At 35.1% G+C, this 22,266-nt stretch overlaps 2 protein-coding genes across 2 annotated transcripts in view; one reads left to right on the top strand and one right to left on the bottom strand.

Annotated features, from left to right (window-relative positions):
• The window catches only part of LOC106136244 (cytochrome P450 6B5), a 425,135-nt gene that overhangs the window by 214,612 nt on the left and 188,257 nt on the right, over positions 1-22,266 (bottom strand). The window lies entirely within an intron of this gene.
• Positions 4,153-7,078, top strand: LOC106136275 (esterase FE4). Its single transcript, XM_013336767.2, has 3 exons — positions 4,153-4,378; positions 4,941-6,217; positions 6,630-7,078. Exons 1-3 carry the CDS (start codon positions 4,202-4,204, stop codon positions 6,814-6,816), a joined length of 1,641 nt encoding a protein of 546 aa, XP_013192221.1. The 5' UTR covers positions 4,153-4,201; the 3' UTR covers positions 6,817-7,078.

Below are 22,266 nucleotides of genomic sequence, written 5' to 3'. Positions count from 1 at the left end.
TCATCAGCGGAGGAGTTACAGGAGATGGTAAACTGTATGCATGAAGCTTTAAAAGAGAAAGGAATGAAAGTGAACGTAAGTAAAACTAAAACACTGGTTTTTGAAATGGAGAAAGAAATGACAGCATGTAATATTTTGATTGGAGGAGAAAAAGTGGAGCAAGTGAAAGAGTTTGTATATCTAGGATCAAAGTTTACATCAGATGGCAAGTATGATAGTGATATTGAAAGGAGAGTGAACGCGGGGAACATGGTGAATGGAGCTTTGCATGCCTTTATGAGCAGTCAGAAACTATCCAAAAAGGCTCGACTGGCTGTGCACAGGGGCGTGTTGGTCCCGACATTAATGTATGGGAGTGAAAGTTGGGTATGGCAAAAGAAGCATGGAAGCAGAATAAATGCAGTGGAAATGAGAGCGTTAAGGAGTATGATGGGTGTGAAATTGAGTGACAGGATAAGGAACAGCGTGATAAGGGAATGTTGTGATGTGAAAGAAGATGTAGTTACAGGAATAGAAAAGGGTATGTTAAGATGGTTCGGTCATGTGGAGAGGATGAATGAAAGCAGGTTGACTAAGCAGATATACAAGGAGAGTGTGGAGGGAAAGGTCGGAGTGGGAAGACCTAGACGAACGTATCTTGATCAAATTAAGGACGTCCTGGTAAAGGGTCAGGTCAAAAGTACCCGAAACCGCCGAGCTTGTATGAAGAGAGTTATGAATGTGGACGAAGCGAAAGAAGTATGCAGAGATCGTGGCAAGTGGAAAGAGGTAGTCTCTGCCTACCCCTCCGGGAAAGAGGCGTGATTTTATGTATGTATGTATGTATGTATGTTATGTTTTTCACGTCATAATTTTTACTAATCACGTGTTTCTTATCCTGTTCATTACTATACAAGATTACTAGCGGCCCGCCCCGGCTTCGCACAGGTAGCATTTATAGATGGAAAGCCTCTCATTTCCAACATTTCAACAAGAAACAAAATCCAACCATAACTTTCCGAGATTAGCGCATTCATACAGACTAAAGTTACTATGTACAGTACTGTAAAGCATACTTTATTTTATTTATTTAAACTTCATTGCACAAAATGCAAAAGCACAATTGGCGGACTTAATTCTAGAAGCATTATCTACCAGTCAATTATGTGGGGTCAAACTAAATAAATATATTTATACCTACACAAAACATATTTTTTTTTTTATAATATACATACATAAAAACTACAATAAATAAACAATCAACATAAATGTATAAGTGTAGCGATTACAGAAATTAGTAAAAATAGATATTGTAGCGGGAGTGATGATTCGGCTCGACCGCCACCAAAGGGAAGATCTTCCGCCACTTTTAACATAGTGATCTGATAAAAATGGTAAGTGAAATAAAGATATACCTACAGTTGCAAACATAAACAACTGTTACCTTATCCAGCCTTCAGTTCCATTTTAGGCGGAGTGAAAGTTATTTCAGTCGCAAAGCTTGTTACACATCGCATAAACCAATTTTGCATCCTGTGCTGCATCAACTATGCAACATGTGAATGCTCTTAGTTTTAGGATCACTCGGTTGGATTCTACCTGGTATAAGGAGAGATGAGATTTGTCTTACTCAGTTTTGTTGTTTAGTTTTATAACTGTTTAGTTTTATAACACGTAACTACGCTACGTGTAAAATCGTATAAAATCTTTTTGTGATTTCTAACTGCATTGTTAATAGGGTCTGAGTTTAATTCATATTAATCTATTAAAACTTCGTGTTAGAGGAAATAGTCACATTGTTCAGATGAGAGAGATGGAGTGATCCTATTCTTTTTTGTATTGGTGCTAGGAACTGCACGGCACTCTTTCCCATGGATAACGTAAAAGTCAACTAGAGGATAGGCTTATAATCTTAAGATTCTTTATTAAGGTGATGGGCTAGCAACCTGTCACCATTTGAATCTCAATTCTATTATTAAACAAAACAGCTGAACGTGGCCTATTTGTATTTTCAAGACTATTGACTCTGTCTACCCGCAAGGGATATAGACGTGACCATATGTATGTATATGTTTTCTATTAGTGCCGGGAACCACACGGCGCTGACCATACTAACCATAACACTTTAAAACTCATCCCTATGTCATATCTAACGGCATCCACTATTCTAAAGTGGTAAACAGGTAACATAAAGATATAAAGGTTACTAAAACCAGGCGATAGGTGTCAAAATAAATTTATTAGGACGTGGGTCCCATTATGGCGCCCTATAAAAGTGTACGGTGTAATTTATTATTGACAAGGGATATCGTTCACGTTGCCTTCATAAACTGTGATTCATGTTCGCTTCCGTATTTTTAATGGAAATTATTAGGTCAGGTCAAGAGATGAAGAGAGATGATCAGAGAAAGAGTTTCTACCTACCCCTCCGGGAAAGAGGCGTTATTTTTAATGTATGTATGAAGGTCAAGAGCATCCCGAACCGAATTGCCTAATCAAAAGTTGACTGATGTCAGCTGTATAAAAATATTGAAGAATCTGAATGAAGTCAAAGGATGTCGAGATTTGTGTGTTAGAGAGATAATGTTATTTTTTGGGCAGTAAATAAAGAAATAATTCAAATTCGAGAGTTATTTCAATAATGCTTAAGAAGTATTTCGTGTAAAGATATTTCGAAAGAATTACGAAGGGATCATGGCAAGTCGAAAAAGGGCATTAAAATTTACGATCTTTAAAAAAATTACTTAGGTTCTACAACTCCTCAAAATCATAATACTGTCGTACGGTTTAAATATATAAAGAACAATATATGCAGCAAGGAAATGGCGAAGCGAAATATATTATCATATGATATCATCCGCGATTCCTGTGTCCAGCAGCCGAGTGTTTACGACTGCTTTTACAATGTACGACTTATTTCAACACGTCGATTTCCAAAGCTGTTCTGTAACATACATACATACATAAAATCACGCCTCTTACCCGGAGGGGTAGGCAGAGACTATGAATGAATGTGGATGAAGCGAAGGAAATATGCAGAGATCGTGGCAAGTGGAAAGAGGTAGTCTCTGTTCTGTAACTTTGGATTCTATTTCTGAATTAAGTAGATAAATAATAAAATGTGTTGAAATAACTATCCCACCACTACCCATGGCTCTAAAAGATTCCGGTTCTTCTTCTTCCTCCTGGGTTTAGTCCCAGTTGCATCCTCACCTCTCTGGAGAGAAGCCCATGGTATGCCTTTGACTTTGGATCTTAGATTGATCGAGTCAGGTTTTTTGTTATATGTATATATAACAAAAACAGATTTATTTGCCTACAATACTATAAATATACATACATACATACATACATACATACATATGGTCACGTCTATATCCCTTGTGGGGTACAGAGCCAATAGTCTTGAAAAGACTGATAGGCCACGCTCAGCTATTTGGCTTAATGATAGAATTGAGATTCAAATAGTGACAGGTTAAAAAAAGAATCCCAAGTTTTTAAGCCTATCCCTTAGTCGCCTTTTACGACTTGTTTGTACTGGAGCCGGAAACCACACGGCAAATATAATTTCTCATATAAGATAAACAAAAAAAAATCTTTTCTTGTTCATCGTATCGTCTAATATATATCCACGTGTCTCTAAGCGGAATATATTTGGTTTAGTGTGTGCACATGTAAAGCTGCATAAAATATAACTTCTCGCTTTTACTTCACACCATTCCTGCCTGGTCTTGGCATTATTTGTGTTGTACTTGTCTCAAATATTCTCTTATGCTCTGGGCTATATTTTGTGAGGATCTATTTTAAATGTTATCTTTGGTTGCTGAACATTATTTTGTTAACTGCATTTTATTAAAAAAAAAAAACAACTAAAGATAATTACGTCAGACATGCATTTAAAAAAAAAAACCTTGAATTTTTTCTGGAATAAACTCCTTCAATTATTATTATTGTTATAATATATAATTTTGTAGTGATATACGTTGTCGTAATTTATATGGTTTAAAAGTTGATCAATGGCTTCAAGTTATTTTTAATAAATTTATACTTACCTACAACTCGTTTTCAAATTAAGAAAACATTGACGTGGCCCTTACATAAAAACTTATATCAATCATTTTAATCAACCAGATAATAATGACATTAATCAATTCCCTTTATCAAACACACATAATATACAGATTAACAATTACTCCGATTTTGGTATCAAATCAAGGCAGTCATGTATCGAATATTGATATTTTTTTGTGTGTTTGTTTATAACGTGTTTGCTGATAGTGTGAGAGTAGTTGAGTTAGATGACGGAGCCGTGGTGGGAGAGAAATATTGGAATGGTGATTTTTATCAATTCTATGGTGTGCCCTATGCTACTGCGCCGAGTGGACGGGATAGGTTTAAGGTATGTGTGATGTCAGTAAATTAAAATTTTCCTTTCAATAAATTTATAGTTACCTACCTTTTGGCTCCAAAGCAATTCATACTTCCACCCAAGTACTATTAATTTCATTACTCGTGTAAAAGGAAGGATTTGTTTGTGTAACTCAAATGTAAAAAACTTTGGGCATATTTATTTCATTAATCTCCTTCTCTTCCCAAGGAAGTTAAGTATAAATAATTAATTAGCAACCTGTCACTATTTGAATCCCAATTCTATTATTAAGCCTAACAGCTGAACGTAGCCTATAAATCTTTCAAGTCGCTGGCTCTGTCTACTCCGCAAGGGATATTGACGAGATTACATATATGACTGAATTAGCATTATCAAAATATGCATATTTAACATTCCGGTGATACTCGTGTCCTTGGAAGTTTCCTGAAATCTGTACCTCTTTACCGCATGAAGAAGCGAAATGCCAAACTTCAAGGCTTTATATCCAGTGGTCTGGCCTAAGTTCTCATATGGCAATCAATTGATCAGTTAATGTCCTCTTTTATAGATTTAGCCTCATTCTCGGTTACAGGCACCGCTTCCGGTGAAGAAACGAGACAAAGCATTCCCAGCAAATGCCAAAGACATAATATGCCAACAAATCTTTTACACTGGTGACGATGATGATAGCATACTTCAAGGAGAAGAAGATTGTTTGATATTAAACCTTTTTGTTCCTGAAGTCGCAAATGAAAATAATCTAGTTCCAGTTGTTGTATATTTACATAGTGGAGCATTTGCTGGTGGCAGTGGCAATATGGGCAAACTGCACTACGTAGCTAGACATGATGTTATAGCAATAAATTTAAATTATAGATTAGGAGCTATAGGATTCGCTTGTCTTGGTACTGAAGAAATACCTGGTAATGCTGCTTTGAAGGACCAAGTGGCAGCTTTGAAATGGATCAACAAAAATATAGTTAAGTTTGGTGGAGACCCCAAAAAAGTTACTTTAGCTGGGTATAGCGTTGGCGCTGCTATGGCTGAATTAATAGCGCTGTCTGATGCCACAGATGGTTTAATAGATAAGTTGATTTTAGAAAGTGGATCAGCTCTATCCCCTTTTGCTATCAATAGAGATCCCATAAGCACTGCAAGGAACATAGCAAGGTCTGTGGGATATAATGGTACGGGAACATTAAAAGATCTTAACGAATTTTACTTGAATGCTCCCGTGACTGATATAACAAAGAGAAGTATGAATTTCTTTTTACCTAATAGTACTTTTGGGTTTGCGCCTTGTATTGAAAGAAAGTCTAAGAATGCAGAAGCAATTATAACTGAGGCTCCTTTAGAGGTCTTAAGTAAAAAAGACGCTAAGTACGCAGTTCTAACAGGTCTCGCAAATATGGAAGGACTGAGTAGATCAATTAAGTTCGACACGTGGGTGGATTTGATGCATGAAAACTTTTCGGATTTCCTCCCCGCTGATTTGATATTCAAAGATGATAAAAATAAAAACGAGATTGCGAACTTGATCAAAGAATATTATTTCAAAGGTGAAGAAGTGAGCCACGATACGTTGCAAGAATATATCGACTATTTTTCAGATTCAATGTTTAGATACTCAATTTTGAAATCCGCGAAATTGCATGCGACCAAATCTAAAAGAAATTTGTACTTTTATGAGTTTTCCTATGTGGGAGAGTTGAATATGAAGCATTATTACATGGACAAAATTAAAGGGGCTAGTCATAGGGATCAGACGTCATATATTTTGGACTTCTTTGCTGGATGGACGAACAGCGTCAGCGATCTAGATATGAGGAATTTAATGACGTTGATGTGGACAGATTTTGTTAAACATGAGTGAGTACTAAACATCTTAAATAAGACCAATATTTTATGTTAATTTTTTTAAGTCCCAGATATTGAACCTTTCACTCGATCGTCATTGTTATTCCCGGTTAAAATATCAGCTTTATCTTACAAATCTTAGGGTTTATTTTAGCACATTATTATAATAAAGGTAGTCCTGAGAACCAACCAAACCTCTGTTAAAATTCTGTATGTAATTGTACATTGAGCCCCTTTTCTACGACATCCATAAAAAATGTACATCTTTTTGCCCAAAAACCACATGGTATATTCAAATGTTAACCGATTATGATCTTGAATTATATCTATACCACCAGATACTACTCTAGTACTCTACAAGTAACTATATTGGTAGTAATTTGCTTAAGTTTAATTAATATATCTTTAACGTTTTTTTTTTCAGGAACCCAACCGCTTATGAAAGCCTACTAGTTAAAATCAAGTGGCCAAAATTTACAAACGAACAACAAAACTACTTATCAATTGGAGCAAACTTGCAGATAAGAACGGATTTACTCACCGATAGCTATACATTTTGGGACAAACTTTATGAGAAGTATTATTGGACACCAACTGCGCCCAATGTTTAAACTGTAATTAAGTATCTCGCGATTTCGTCCGGCTCGAAATCGTATATGACAATGGAATCCTTCTGGTTCAAGTTCTTAATGTAATTATATATCTCTCTCATCTTTGTGCTCTCTCTCCATCTGTGGTTGCATCTTCCACGATTTTGTTTGAAACCCGAGGTTCGCTCTCCGACAATTGGCTCTCCACTTTGTCCAGTCTTCAGCATCCTTGGTTATATATGATAATCCTGTCACTAAGATAAAATATATATTTTTTTCTAGACGCTTAGTATTATTTGGGAATAAACAAAAATATACCTTAAGTATGTTGCATAAAACTGCCTGTTATAGTTGAAAATAAATTGTGCAAAACATGTTTAGATCATTACTAAGCAAATCCAAAGTGTAAGTTGAGTTTCTGCAATATATTTCTTTAACACGTACTTCATTTAGTATTTCTCAAAGATATTTTGTAATAGCAGGGGGAGCGCCTGTTTGAAAGTGTCAGTCACACTGTACGCCTAAGGGACGAGCTTACAGCGGAATGAAATTAGTGAAAATTATAAGTTGATTATTTAAATTTTATAATTTTGAAGTGGACCATTTTTTCAGTTAATAAATCAAACTATTCCCACGATTCAGTTCTTATATCATTTGATGATTGAAAGACCAGTTGTATAATGTATAGAAAGTATAAACTTTTAAGTTAATTTGATAACGTTAACTAACTTTTACGTTAAGGAACACTACAAACTGAAAGTTCAGTAGTTTCTCTTAATAAATAACATTCTGTTTTTTGTGGCGATGTTCCATAATTATAATTTTGTAGATTTAATGCGTAGCCATAGATTGCTTCTAGTATTTTGGCCATGAGGTGCGAGAAATTGCAGCAATCTGAGCATTATTGTGATGAACTAGTAATAGAAAATAAAAGTATGATTTTACACGCAATAAGTACAAATATTTTCTGAAGAAATGCCCTACAACGGGTAGGGCAAAGGCGATATTGAATTATATATAAAGGCGTTACTCAGTGGCCAGACAATCTATGGGAAATCTTAGAAACAAAACTTCTAACTCAATCTGTGTCATTTTTCCCGTATACATTTATTTATTGAATTGTCTTATTTTTAATGATTAATATTTTTTTAAATCGCTCTTCGCTTCTAATTTAATCTGTATTATCGGAAGGGAGTATTTGCACAGGGGTTAATATTGCAAGAAAAATGTACGGTTTTGAATTTTTCAATAAGGGTGCATCGATTCCGGGGGTTGTTCCGCGTCAGATAATCTGAAGAGGTGTTGAAAATTCACTTTCACGCCCGACCTCTCGTTTGTAGGGAGGTAAACCTTATCACAATTCCAGTTATAGATATATAAAAGTCAGATTGTATATTTTATTTGTAAGTTACCTCTTCTCTACATTATAAATGCAATATGAAATATTGAAATGGGTGAAAGATTTTTCTTTAAAAGTTTCTAAAATAATCCCACGTAAATACCTAACATTTCAATCAATCGTTTCTGTTATTTCTTTTTATATAAATGTAATAAATGGGACCCAGCAAGGGGTATAGACGTAGTTATATGTACATATGTATTATATATATAAAAACAGACGTAGCTGGTTAAAAAGTAGATAAACATTCTTCACCAGATGATCCCTCTTGTAATCTCCAACAACAATAAGTAATCCATAACACTCCCCCCACAATAGAAGTGTCAAATTTTAAACCATAAATAAGCCGGAAGTTCAAAAGGGTGAACTGACAGGAAATCGTTGTAAAATGCTCTCAGATTCATAGACCTTAAGTGGTTATAGACCAGTCATTATAAAAATAATATTTTCTTTGTCGGATTATTAATAAATAGTTATAAATAAATATATACGGTACAATTATACTAGGTAATAATAGTTTAATAGGTCTCGGTTTGAAAAAATAATTAAACACAGTCAAAAATATTTTGTCTTTTCATCAGTGAGTTTATGAGAAAGAGCTTAATAATATCGTCCTTATACAGTTATTTTTCAGAAATATCTGCTACAATTTTTTTACTTATAAAGAAGACGATAAAGCTTATGAGAAAAAATATTGATGACGCATCTAGTGTATTATGTATTACTAGTCTATGTACAAACTTTTTCCCCTTTATCGAAGGGAATCAGCTCAGTTTTCCGTCCAAAAATTGATGACCTCCGTACATTGAAGAATGTTTAAAAAAATATCACTTAAAGACGATTTCACAGGTATTTTTATGCTGGTTTAATAAAAAAAGTATAAGGTTCATTTTCGAACACTTTTGTATCCCACTGTTTACCTATGTACAATTCGCAGCAAAAGTGAATCAATTTATTAATTTTGTTTAATGATGGTATTGAGATTCAAATAATGACAGGTTGCAAGCCCATCGCCTAAAAGAAGAATCTCAATTTTCCTAAGCCTTTCCCTTTATTGACTTTTACGTTCTACACAGGGAGAGAAGCAGTTGGCACGTACTATGGTTTTTGGTTTAATATATTTTATTTGTATATAATATTCATATTCCTGTTATATAATAAATACTTTAATAAAAATCACTTTTAAGCCTTTAAGGATAATCCTTTATATTTTTATTTTAGCTGGTGACTGTACCGCGTGGCAGGTAGATAGAGTGACATCATTTATTAATGCCAAAGTCATGAGGACGAATTATATTTACTTGCCGTATCTAAGGAAAAGTGTCTTGTGGTTTCCTGAATAGAACCACTCCATCTGTCGTAAAAGGCGACTAAGGCTTTTAAACTTGGGATGTCCCTTGTAGCCGATGGACTAGCAACCTGTCACTGTTTGAATTTCAATTAACACGATCACTTCGTAGTACTGATTTCTTTCGCATCGTCCGCATTCTTAACTCTCTACCGGTTTAGGATTCTCTTGACTTGACCTTTCGTCCTGACCAGGACGTCCCCGATTTGACCAGGAACGTTTGTCTTGACCTTTCCCATCCACGGTTCCCATTCACACTTCAATTGTAAAGATAAATCTCATGTTAACTTGCTCAGTCAAAAATAATGCGGAATTTTACAGTGGACAGTATAATAGAATAGAAGAAAATGCTGCAGTGCAGTTTGTTGCAGCTTCTTGTGCATTGACGCTTTGGAAGCGGCAATAAACTTAGTCTTAAGTGATTCATTTGACGTGATTAAGTGATGTTGAAATGTCCCATAAATAATTAAATAAGAATTTAAAAAAAATTATTAAAAAAAAATTGAATTTGAATAAGATCGATTAGTCTGCGGTAGGGTTGACCAATCACGACCGCTACATTACTCAGCTCTCTCGCTCGGCAATGTTCGGGAATGTTCGAGCCGCCATGTTGTCATCGCGAGCATTGCATGGCATTCGATATTGACGGGCATGCCTGAAGACAGCCGACCTACAGGCTGATTAAGAAATTTAAATGAAAATATTAATTTGTTTGAAAAGGTAAAAGTTGAACGTATTTTCATTGTGGTTGTTTGGCTACTAATAATAAACTCACACCTCACATCTTCAACCTTTGCAGGTAAACTGACCCGTATTGGGTCTGTCATAGTTATAGGTACATCCAGTTGCCTGAATGTGCAGGTTTCTTCACGATGTTTTCCATTAAGTAAGTAAGGAAGAGCATCGGTTAGTATTCAAATTAAAGTTACACAAATCAAAGTCACAAAGTCCTTGCGGGGTAGGCAGAGCCAACAGTCTGGAAAAGACTAATATGCCACGCTCAGCTCGGCTTGATGATAGAATTGAGGTTCAAATAGAGACAGGTTGCTAGCCCATCGCCTAAAGGAAGAATCCCAAATTTATAAGCCTATCCCTTAGTCTCCTTTTACGACATCCATGTTAAAAGAGATGTAGTGGTCCTATTCTTTTTTTGATTGGTGCCGGGAACCACACGGATACATACCTACAATATAACATAACTTTGAATATAGTCATTGGTGCATGGCCGAGTCGGGATTCAAACCTGTTTTAACCGGGCACCTTACCGATTCGACCACCGACGACGCTCTGTCGCATACATACATACATATATAAAATCACGCCTCTTTCCCGGAGGGGTAGGCAGAGACTACCTCTTTCCACTTGCCACCATCTCTGCATATTTCCTTCGCTTCATCCACATTCATAACTAGCTAATATCTAGCTAATTTATGGTAGCTTTTTCCTCTGTCGCATCATTTAATTTATATAAGTATCTAAGTACCCAGTTAAGATTAGTAACCTAGTAGTAATATTTATCAAAGAGATTCTTCCTGTCTCAACCAGACTGTTCCCCCTAGCTTTTACGACAGACACAAAATGTTTGCTAACACGAGTCTCAGTCATAAAAACTTCAGCGCTGAAACGTTGTTGGAAACTTAGCAAGAATCTTGTTCTGTAAGATCTTGTGTTGGAACTATATTGTTTTAGCGATAAAATAAATTGTGTGAAGGATGTATGACAGTAATTTAGCTGTAATTTTATTTTTTATTGAGTCAATTGATTTGACTAAAATAAACTTGGCTAATAAGCTTTTAGGCGATGGGCTAGCAATTGAAAACTAATCATAAAAATGTTATTTTTTAATGAGACCTTTGAGTTTTATTTTCACATTAAGGTATTTTTTACATACATACATACATATTATATAATCACTTTATCCGTTACGGGAAAGACAGAGCCAAAACAGTCTCACAAAGATTGAAAAGCCAAAGTATTTTTTTTGTTTGTGTTGTAATAAAATAAATTTATATGCCAAATCCCAACGGAATTTTATGTCATTTTACGTAATTTCTACGAGTAATCTCGCCTGTTGCCTGTTTTATGTAATTAAAAATAAGACGCATCAATACTTTAAAGATGAGGAACATTGAGATCAACCTGTATATATGGTTGCATTCCAGCGGCGTAGAGCATCGCTATGCAAACGGAACTCGCCGCCGCCGTTCAATTTGCGTTCATTTCGGAAATATTGGCATTGCAAGGGTTAATGACAATGTTCATACTGGGCGGGTTATAATCAGTCGGAACTTTTTTAAATTCCACAGATGTACGTTCATATAATCACGTCTGTATCCTTTACGGGGTAGGCAGAGCCAACAATATGAAAGAGACTGAAAGGCTACTTTCAGTTATGTAGCTTGATGAAGAAATTCAGATTCAGACAGCGACAGGTTGCTACCTATCACACAAGAATCCCAAGTTTACTAGTAGGTATAAGGATTTCCCTTGATTGACTTTTAAATTTACAAGAGTGCTGCAGCTGGAACATCTTCCCTTCTATCTTTTCCCTTCTATCTTTTCCCTTCTATCTTTTCCCTTCTATCTTTTCCCTTTTGCTACCAGATAACAGTAGAAGCTTGCATTGTCTAAAAGTGCCCCAATTACCTAAGTCGCCTTTTGTGACATGAGAAATAGATGAAGTAGTTCTATTGAAGAGACAAATCAACACACAACTCGCCCATTTTACTAGCACAGTTTATAATCGTTACTTCACCAGTGTGAACTTAATCTTCTCCGACCCATGCTTAGTTAATTAAGCCCACAATGTAGGGTTAAAATGTGTTATGTGATTGAGGGTTGAAATTCCAAGTATTTCCATACGAATACTTTACATTGGTGGAAGGTATAATATTGAAAGTTTGTGTAAGGCTAGTACTTGGTGGGGACGTATAATTATTTTAGGGAAGACGTTTTATTTATTTATTTGAACTTCATTGCACAAAATACAAATGTATAGCACAATTGGCGGGCTTAATGCTGGAAGCATTATCTACCAGTCAACCATTGGGTCTGCCAGAGAACTTTATGTGGGGTCAAACTAAATAAATATATTTATACCTACACAAAATATAAAATAAAATAATTATAATTTACCTACATACAGAAAAACTATAATAGATAAACAATTTGTATATATAAATAAATAGGTGCAGCGATTACCGAAATGAGTGAAAAGGCCTTTATAGTGCTCATATCTGTGTTAACATACAAATATTATAAATGCGAATTTTTGTGGGCACAGCTAGTGAAGTATATAATGTTGTGAACTGAAAAAGTGGGCAAACATTCAAATAATAAGTCTTTGACGTAACATCCTTTTCTTCTTGGGGTTTAAAAGCCACCAGTCCCAAAACCACAAAGTCACGAGCAAGCAGATCTCGAAAAATTCTTGATCAGAATTCTCTCTGGTCCATAAATCTACATTTTACGCGCTTTGTCCCCCAACATAGATGAATAACAGTTAAAATTAAATACAGAAGGTGTATTAAAGTTAGTTTGGCTCAAATAGCTTATAAAACAGAATAATCACTTTTCACGAGTAACATTATCTCATGGTCATAAATGAATTGTTATAGGAGGGAAAAGGCCTAGGAACCTATTTCAGGGACTAGCCGCTTCACAAATATAACTTTTATGTACCTAAATATCTGTAAGCCAAAATTGCTGTAATCTTCTTTACTTGTGTAAAACTGTAATTGTATCTGTTTTTTTTTTTTTTTTTTGTGAAGTGGAAATAAAGTCTATATTATTATATTATTATTAAATCCACTTACATCCTTTTAAGTACCTAATATAAGTAATGTACGTCCGCTGCTTATCTTCGTCAGGCGATTATTTCATCCTTCAGTTCTTTAGGTTAAAGTAAAAATAGGAAATTCTCTTTATTAATTTAATATTTGTTCTGAGATATCTCATATTACGCGAACAGAAAAAAAAAAAAAATTTTTTGGCTGTTAAATACTATTAAAATGCATTTTAATCCTATCTTTTTCTTTCCTTTGATAGACTTAGAATCTGCGCGGGAACAGAATCAGCTGTGCACAAAGTAAGTTTTATCTTCCACCAAACCAACAAGAATCCATCTTGGAATTGCTACAACAACCTTACTAATAGTACCGGGAACCACACGGCACCAATACTTTTCTGCCATCCCTTGTTAATCGTAAAAGGCGACTAAGGGATAGGCTTACAAACTTGGGATTCTTTTTTAGGCGATGGGCGAGCAACCTGTCACTATTTGAGTCTCAATTCTATCATAAAGCCTTTTCAAGACTGTTGGCTCTGTCTCCCCCGCAAGGGATATAGACGTGACCATATGTATATATATATATACCTTACCAATTGGTATTAGGTGAGGTGAGGTTGGTATTAGGTGAGGGATTATATCATTTCAGTTTTATATCTATGTCGCCAAAATTTCTTAGTCGCATGACTATGCAATTACCAATATCGCTGCTACATGGCCGCATCGCCGGAAAATTCCTTCTCCATAGCTATAAATCAGTTTTCCGTTTATTAAAACACCCCGAGCACCTTAGGGGACAAATTAGGGTTGTCGCGGCAAAAAATGCTCCTTAGATTTGGATTTTATATAAGAGTATTCGTTATTATGCGTTTATTTACATCAAATACCGAATCGAATCCCAGCCAGGGCATGATGAGAAAAGAACTGATTGGCCTAGGTCTTGGATGTTTATCTATATAAGTATTTATTATAAAATACAGTATCGTTGAGTTAGTATCTCGTAAAACAAGTCTCGAACTTATTTCGAGGCTAACTCAATCAGTGTAATTCGTCCTGTATATACATATTTATTTATTTTTATTTATTTATCAATGTACCTTTGGTAAACATATTTTCTTTTCAACTTAGGGTTAACATACATACCTACATAAAATCACGCTTCATTCCCGGAGGGGTAGGGTAGGCAGAAATTTGACCTGAAAAACATCTTCCCACTGCATACTTCTTTCGCTTCAACCACATTCATAACTCTCATGCAAGCTCGTCGGTTTCGGGTACTCTTGACCTGACTTAAAAAAAGATTATCAATCCCAAATTAATATGTACTTATTCACTTGAATTTCGAGTAGTTGAATTAATTCCTAAATTCTTTTCACGCGATTTCAACAAGAGCTTCTAAATCGAAAAATTTTACAACCAAAAAGGCACAATGTTTAATCTGTATGGGATAAAAATGAGAAAATTATTTCCACAATGGGGGAGACAAATTAAATATCGCTCACAAAGGACTGTTGATGGGGACGAGATCAAAAATCGCTCTTGAAACCTTTCAATTATACAACTGTCACTCGCATGTATCGTGGTTAGAAGATGAAAGTTGTTTTTTTTTTATTTTCTAGTTACTTTTGTGATATGGGCGGTTATTATAATATATTGTAACAAAGTGCGTTGGATATTAATTTTTCATATGACACCACCCAACTTTTACTATAAGTTACAAACATACATATAATCACGTCTATATCCCCTGCGGGGTAGCCAGCGCGAACAGTCATCAAAAAGCCTGAAAGGCCTCGTCCAGTTGTTTGGCTTAATGATAAAATTGAGATTCAAATAGTGGTAGGTTCCTAGCCCATCGCCTTAAAGTGGAATCCCAAGTAGAAACATATCCCTTAGTCGCCTTTTACTAAATCGATGGGAAAGAGATGGAGTTGTCCTTTTCTTTTTCTACTGGTGCCGGAAACCACACGGTATTATATATACTATACGTTACTTAATAATAAGGCAATTTCAGAATAACAATAACGTCAAATTAATAAAAGTTGTATGAGACCATAACATTATACTATTAGTAAAAGGAAAGGCTAATTGAGTTATCTCAATTCCATCAAATCCCCAAAGACTTCCTTTACCTGCATCCAGTTGAAGGAAGTCTTTGAGGCTTGTATGAATCAAGGAATGAAAGTGTGTGTGAACCACGGTCATTGTAACATGATTCGAAATATCCGATATATATTAATAAAATAAAGGTAGGTACGTTATGTGCGCGTTTAAAACCTGTATTATATATAAATAGTTTAATGCAACTTTAAAGTTTAAATACAGGAATGAATCATTTCCATCTCATAATTAATTATTTTTAATTCTTTTCGTACTGAGTCCATGAAAAGGGTACAATTTTTTCATCATACCTACTTAATTTAGAATTAATAAAAATTTCTTAAAATTTATCAGAACAATTTTGGAAAACTTAATAATTTTCCCTTCGGGAAATTCACTTCTCCCTAAAATTTGTTTAAGTAGGTTACCATCGCGTGTCTAATTAAATTCATACGCATTCGTAATTAAATGATATTAAAATCTCAAATTAGGTTGTTATTAATTTATGAGTACCTTAATAACGCGGTTGACGAAATTAATTTACTTGTTAAAATATTCGAATATTTTTCTCCATAGAGCTGTCAGTTTTCTTTTTAAGGCTTCTTTTTTCTTAGACTAAAAATTGATTTGATAGAAATAAATCTGAAGGTAGTTAATAAAAATAATAAGTACTTATTCTTATCCTGAAAATTTCCATGGGAGTGAAGCCTCAGTCGCAGTTAGTATAATAACTCCGAAAGTTGTAGCGATGTGTGTTTGTTTCATTTATTACGCAAAAACTGCTGAACAGATTTTCATGAAACATTACAGGAATATTTCATAATGCTTTAGACTTTAAAAAAGCATAATTCATTTAGGTGGACAAAGTCGCGGGCAACAGCTTTTTCAGTTTCTAATATTAGTATGGACGGATTTAAGTACATACTTCGCTTCTTCTTCGCTTTCAAAAATAATATGTAAATTTCAACCTTTTTCAAATTTACATAGTTTCCAACCACAGGATTTCCCTCGCGGGTAACTAAGTGAAAAAATACCTCTTAGGAGGTCTTTCATTAAGGCACTGGATGTTTTCTTATTAAAGCATTCCAAGGGGTTGAATCCCATTAAGTCGCTTTGAAACTACGCCAAGCGGAAAACATGGTTTACACGCATGCATTTTCTTTCGTTTTTAATGCCATAGCCATTTTATAGTTAACTAGCAGGTTGGTTGTCCTCATTCATCACTTTTTTACATAAATACTTATAATCACGTCTATATCCCTTGCGGGTAGACAGAGCCAACAGTCTTGAAAAGGACTGAAAGGCCGCTAGCAGCTATATGGCTTACTTATACTGGTATTGAGATTCAAATAGAGACAGGCTGCTAGCCTATCGCCTACAAGAAAAATCTCAAGTTTATTAACTTATCCCTTAGTCGTCTTTTACGAAATCTATGGGAAAGATATATGACGGTTCTCTCTCCACAGAAGCTCAATTAAGGGTAGTCCTAACCAGAGGTTTGTCCAGACCTACCTCAAGACTTATTAAAACCATCAACATATATAATTTCAATACAATTTGTAAAACAATATGTTTATATCATTTTCGGAAAAATAGTTGAGACTATAACGACGGCCATTATCTTCACCTAAATATTGAAGAGGGAAGGAAAATAAAAGTTTTTGCACCCTGCACTGCTGTCTAGAGTCTAGACGGCAGTGACATCTGGTGGCGAAACTTTGTGGATTTCCATCAATGCCGTTTGGATTCGATGCAATATATTATTTCTCCTAAATAATAATAACGAAAAATAATCAGCTTATAAATTTGGGATTCTTTTTTTCTTCACCTGTCTCTTAACTCCATCATCAAAGTGTGAAGGCGGCTTAGCAATATTTTCTGTTCTTTCCGGCTCTTTCTACCCAGTAGACTTGATTGTGTAAATCTATTATTGCCTGACTAAATTCAAAAATATCCTCAATTGATGACGACCTTCATGTTTATAAACAGAGTTATGAATGTGGTTAAAGCGAAATAGTGTGCAGGAATTGTGGCACGTGGAAAGACGTAGGCTCTGCTTACCCTTCCAGAATAGAGTAGAGATAGAGACTTTTTTGTAAATATTTTTTGCCTTTAGATCTGATGTGTGGTAGCGAAGAATAAAAATAGAGTTTGCTTCTTATCCAATGTAGAGTGAAAAGCTTTTATAATACCCAATTATTTAGATAATATGGTTCTTTCTTATAGTTTTCTGATTTATACTCTTGTCAGAGTGGTTACTATTTATAAAAAGAAAAAGCAAAGAGTGCAATGAGTACGTTATTTTATATCTTGTAGATAAAATTTTAGATACATATAAGTACATGACACAGCTGATGATAGAATTATTTTGAATCTACTTGACACAATATACAATGGCCAGGGTGTTCATATAGCGTAGCTGGTACAGGGTCTGTCTAGACTGCTTTCTTCACACACAGATACATTCACTTCTTCTTCTATGACTTTTTGTCGTCAAAGTGTAAATTATTCGTCGCTATAAAATTACTGGACAAAATAAGTGTCTAATACGCAAGCGTTCACGGGAATGCAGAATTTTGATTCGATTACTAATAAATATTCACACCGAGCTACAGCGCGACTTTTAATTGAAAGCTGACGATTATCCGATTATTCGGATGAATTTTAAGAGCGTGCGAAACGTACCAGCGGTTTTGGTGCAGCCCTCGACTTTTGGTATACCTTTCTTTTCACCGTTTTGTTCATTGTCAGAATAGCAATGCGACTGATAGAGCTAGAAATAAAAAGCAAAACGACTGGATTTCTCCCGTTTTCATTTCCGAGTGGTTCCTGTTACTTTAGAATAGGACCACTCCCTATCTTTCCTATGGATGTTATAAAATGCAACTAAGAGAAAGGCTGATAGCCTTGGGGTAAACTTTGGGTTTATCTATAGATGATGGGCTTGCAACTTGTCACCATTTGAATCTCAATTTTATCATTTAGCCATACAGCTGAACCTGGCCTTTCGGTCTTTTTAGGACTTTTGGTATTGTCTACTCCGCTAGGGATATAGACGTGACTGTATTTATGTTGTTGGTCTTATGCTGGTCTGGATGATAGAGAAAAAACGTGTCATGGAAATGTATGTATATCGTCCCAAGTAGATTGTTAAATAAGTTTACAAACTCAACATTCTTCCTTAAAGCGAACTTGATGCTGAAGAAGAAGAAAATTAAGCTTTCTGAACGTTCAGGCAACTGTAACCATGATTCAATTACGGAATATGTTCTCCACGACGCCTTTTTTATCGCGCGAAAAACTATCGCTGTCCCGTTTCACATCGTAATAAAAAGCGAAACAGCGATTGTTTTTCGCGCGATAAAATGGCGTAGCACATGCCATTTTCTGAAGGCTGCAACAATTGCAAATTTTTTACGTCACTTTGTGTTACTTATAATTCAAAAAGAGGTGAAGATGCAACCGGAACTCCATAGAATAATGAAGACATCAACACAATATTTTCCTGTTCAGACTAATTTGCAGATAACCTCTTATCTATTGTTCATTCTGGTATCATTAGAACGACTAATCTTTTCAGCTTTGGATGTTAGTAGATACCAAAACTAGTTACCAAGTCAATACCAAATATTGTGGAAATGCAAGCTGTCGATCCGAAAAGTTGTTCCACTTGGAGCTGCAGGTTAGTTCCAAGTATACATATCGTAACTAATATTATAAATCTATACTAATATTAATAAAGCTGAGAAGTTTGTTTGTTTGTTTGAACGCGCTAACTTCAGGAACTACTGGTTGGAATTGAAAAATACTTTTTTTCGTTGAATAGACCATTTATCAAGGAAGGCTTTAGGCTATATGACATCATCCTGCAACTACAAAGAGCAAAGAAATAATGGAAAATGTGAAAAAAAACGGCGAAAATTATTCATCCTTGAGGGCTTCAATGATGACCAAAATAACTATTCCACGCGGACGAAGTCGCGGGCACAGCTAGTATGTAAATAAGTTTGTTTGTTGATAACCTCTTCACTGTTAAAATACTGAACTAATATTTAGAAAATTAGGGAAAGTATTTCCTAATGTACTCTCTCTTGATGTCTCTTTACGTAAGGATTTACATGTGAAATTTCTGAGTGTGAGCTGTGTATTGTTTGTCAGTCAGTTTGTGACTCAAAAACGGAAGTTTTATTATATATATTGATAATTTTTAGGGGCTATAAAGACAGCCCTGTGTGGAACAACTTGAATCCGGGTTGCATCAGCCAAAGACCATAAATATTCATATTCTGTCGTACTATTAATTGAATATTAGGAGCGCAGACGTCTGTGTGTTTGTTTATTTCGAATGGATTTTGTAATTTGGGAAAATCCGTATAATCTTTAGTACTTTGACTTTAAAAATGTACAAAAGGCGGACTTAATGCCGTTTGACATTCTCTACCAGTCAACCAGCTGACCGAACAGAAAAATCTTAAGTTGGTGGTGCGATAAAGTGCACATCCATACTGAATAATACATACCTACATTACAAAAAAAAATGTATAGATACATAATATACATTTTATGGGTTCCGTTAATACCATTTCTAGCTGGACCTACAAAAACTGTTCTTCACAGTGGAAGTCACGACTAAAAAGCTAGACTAGTTATAAATAACACCATAAACATTACGCAACTAAAACAAATTGAGGAAGGAAGACTGTATGTGACAGTGATGGAGTTTTGTTCTGGTCTAAAACAAAGATACTAATTTAACATGCGAGAAACTCGTGTAAAGACAATGGAGTCTGAAGTTCTAAGGCGAACGCTAGACGGTATACCTACTTAACTAGTTTCCGCCCCAAGATTCGCTTACTTGGGAATTTCAAATATCTTTAATACTTAGCTGTGCCGTTACATTGTCGTGTGATTCCCGACACTTATAAAAAACGAATAGGACCAATCCGTCTCATTTCCCATGGATGTCGTAGGAGGCGACTAAGGGATAGGCTTATAAGCTTGGGATTTTTATTATAGGTGATTAACTAGCAGCCTGTTACTATTTGAATCTCAATTTTATCAAAAAGCCAAACAGCTGAACGTGGTCTACCAGTCTCTTCAAGGCTGTTGGCTCTGTCTACCCCGCAAGGGATATAGACGTGACTATATGAATGAATGAATTTAATACAAACGTAATACGAAACCTTTATTCATTAGGTACTTGGCTATTTCTCTACTTTAAAATTCCCCATCTAAGGTTAGCTGGATATAACTTTAGCGATAAATGGCCATGCTGTAAAAAAAAATTACTGTAGGTATAGAGTATAAGTATTTTAACTACAAAGTGACAGTTTGCAGGTTTATGTATGCCGAATTAGTAAAAAGAACTTAACACAAGTTTGTAACTTTTCAGAAGCAATTAGGTACCGCAGTGAAATAAAAATGTTTATGCGGTTGTAAACTTTAGGCTTTTTAGAATCTACCGAAAATTTACTTTGACCGGCGCAATTCCCTAATTTGGTCAAAATTAGAAATATTTATGGTGAAAAATACGTAAACAGCTGAACTTGGCGTATCGGTCTTTCAAGACTGTTGGCTCTGTCTACCCCGCAAGGGATTTAGACGTGATTTTATATAGGTATATAGAATTACGTAGATATGTAGGTGAGTATATCACCGTGATATACTTACCTACGTTCATATAATTATAGAACAGTTTTAATGACGAAGTTGTAAATATGAAAAATCATTAAAATAGCTATTAAAATGCTCGCATCAATATGGTCGCTCTCGGATTTTATTTCAGCAATTCGGTTTGATGAAGTTTATCGGCCGTTGAGAGGCCGTAAAGTGAAACAGTAAACAGGTATACAATGTTATGTAATTTAGCGTTTTTTTTTTATTGCCGAACGTTTAGGATTTAATGCGTTTTGAGTCACGCATTAAATGAAAATGACGTGCAGTCATTATTCATCAAAGTCTCCTGCCTTGTCCTAAAGATAAAACGACTCTTGGAATTCAACTTGACAACACTTGAACAAAGAAGGAAAAGAGGAGACCTCACAGAGACCTGTAAAATTTTAAACACTCACTTTATTGTTAAAGATGTTGACCACATAACATTTTTAAACTTTAGTGCACAAAAAAAATGTACAAGAGGCGGACTTTATGCCGTTTGGCATTCTTTACCAGTCATCCAGATGACCAAACAGAAAAACTTTAAGTTAGTGGTGCGATAAAGTGCACATGCATAGCATACTGTTAACTAGAACAAACAACGTAGAGGGCACTCTAAGAAACTCACTTAGTCTCGATGGACTGGCAATCCCAAAACTCACTTTTTGCCAAACCGTGTCATGCAAATGTGGAACTCACTACCCAAGTCAGTGATACCTAAAGAGTGGAGAAAGAAAGAATAATCTTTATTTGGCGCAAGATGTAACATTACATTGTTCATAAACATAGAAATAAAAAATAAAAAAAAATACATGATGCGACCAAAAGGGTTTCCACACAGCATATGCATGTGTATGATGAGGTTACACAATGCGCTGATTTTCAATGGAACCTAGTACGGAGGCTTTGGCTTTTTTTTTTTTTTCAATATAAAGGATACATATTAAAAATATCAATACAAAATAACGAGTAGACAGCAGTGCTAGGGAGTTTTAATATGTTGAGTATGAGTGTAAGTGTAACTATGTTCTTATTGTTGCAGCGAAGTAGACAAAAGTTAGGCTGATTCTCAAATTATCTAACGTCCTATTGTTATAATCATGCCCAGTAATTCTATGGTAATTAAACCATGTTAAAGACTTCAAATTTGACGGGATAACACAAAAACTTCATTAGTATGCC

Source organism: Amyelois transitella, chromosome 18 (genome assembly GCF_032362555.1).
Source record: "Amyelois transitella isolate CPQ chromosome 18, ilAmyTran1.1, whole genome shotgun sequence".
NCBI classification, from domain to species: Eukaryota; Metazoa; Arthropoda; class Insecta; order Lepidoptera; family Pyralidae; genus Amyelois; species Amyelois transitella.
Note: the sequence above shows the minus strand (reverse complement) of the source record. Positions and strands in the feature narration are given on the sequence as shown.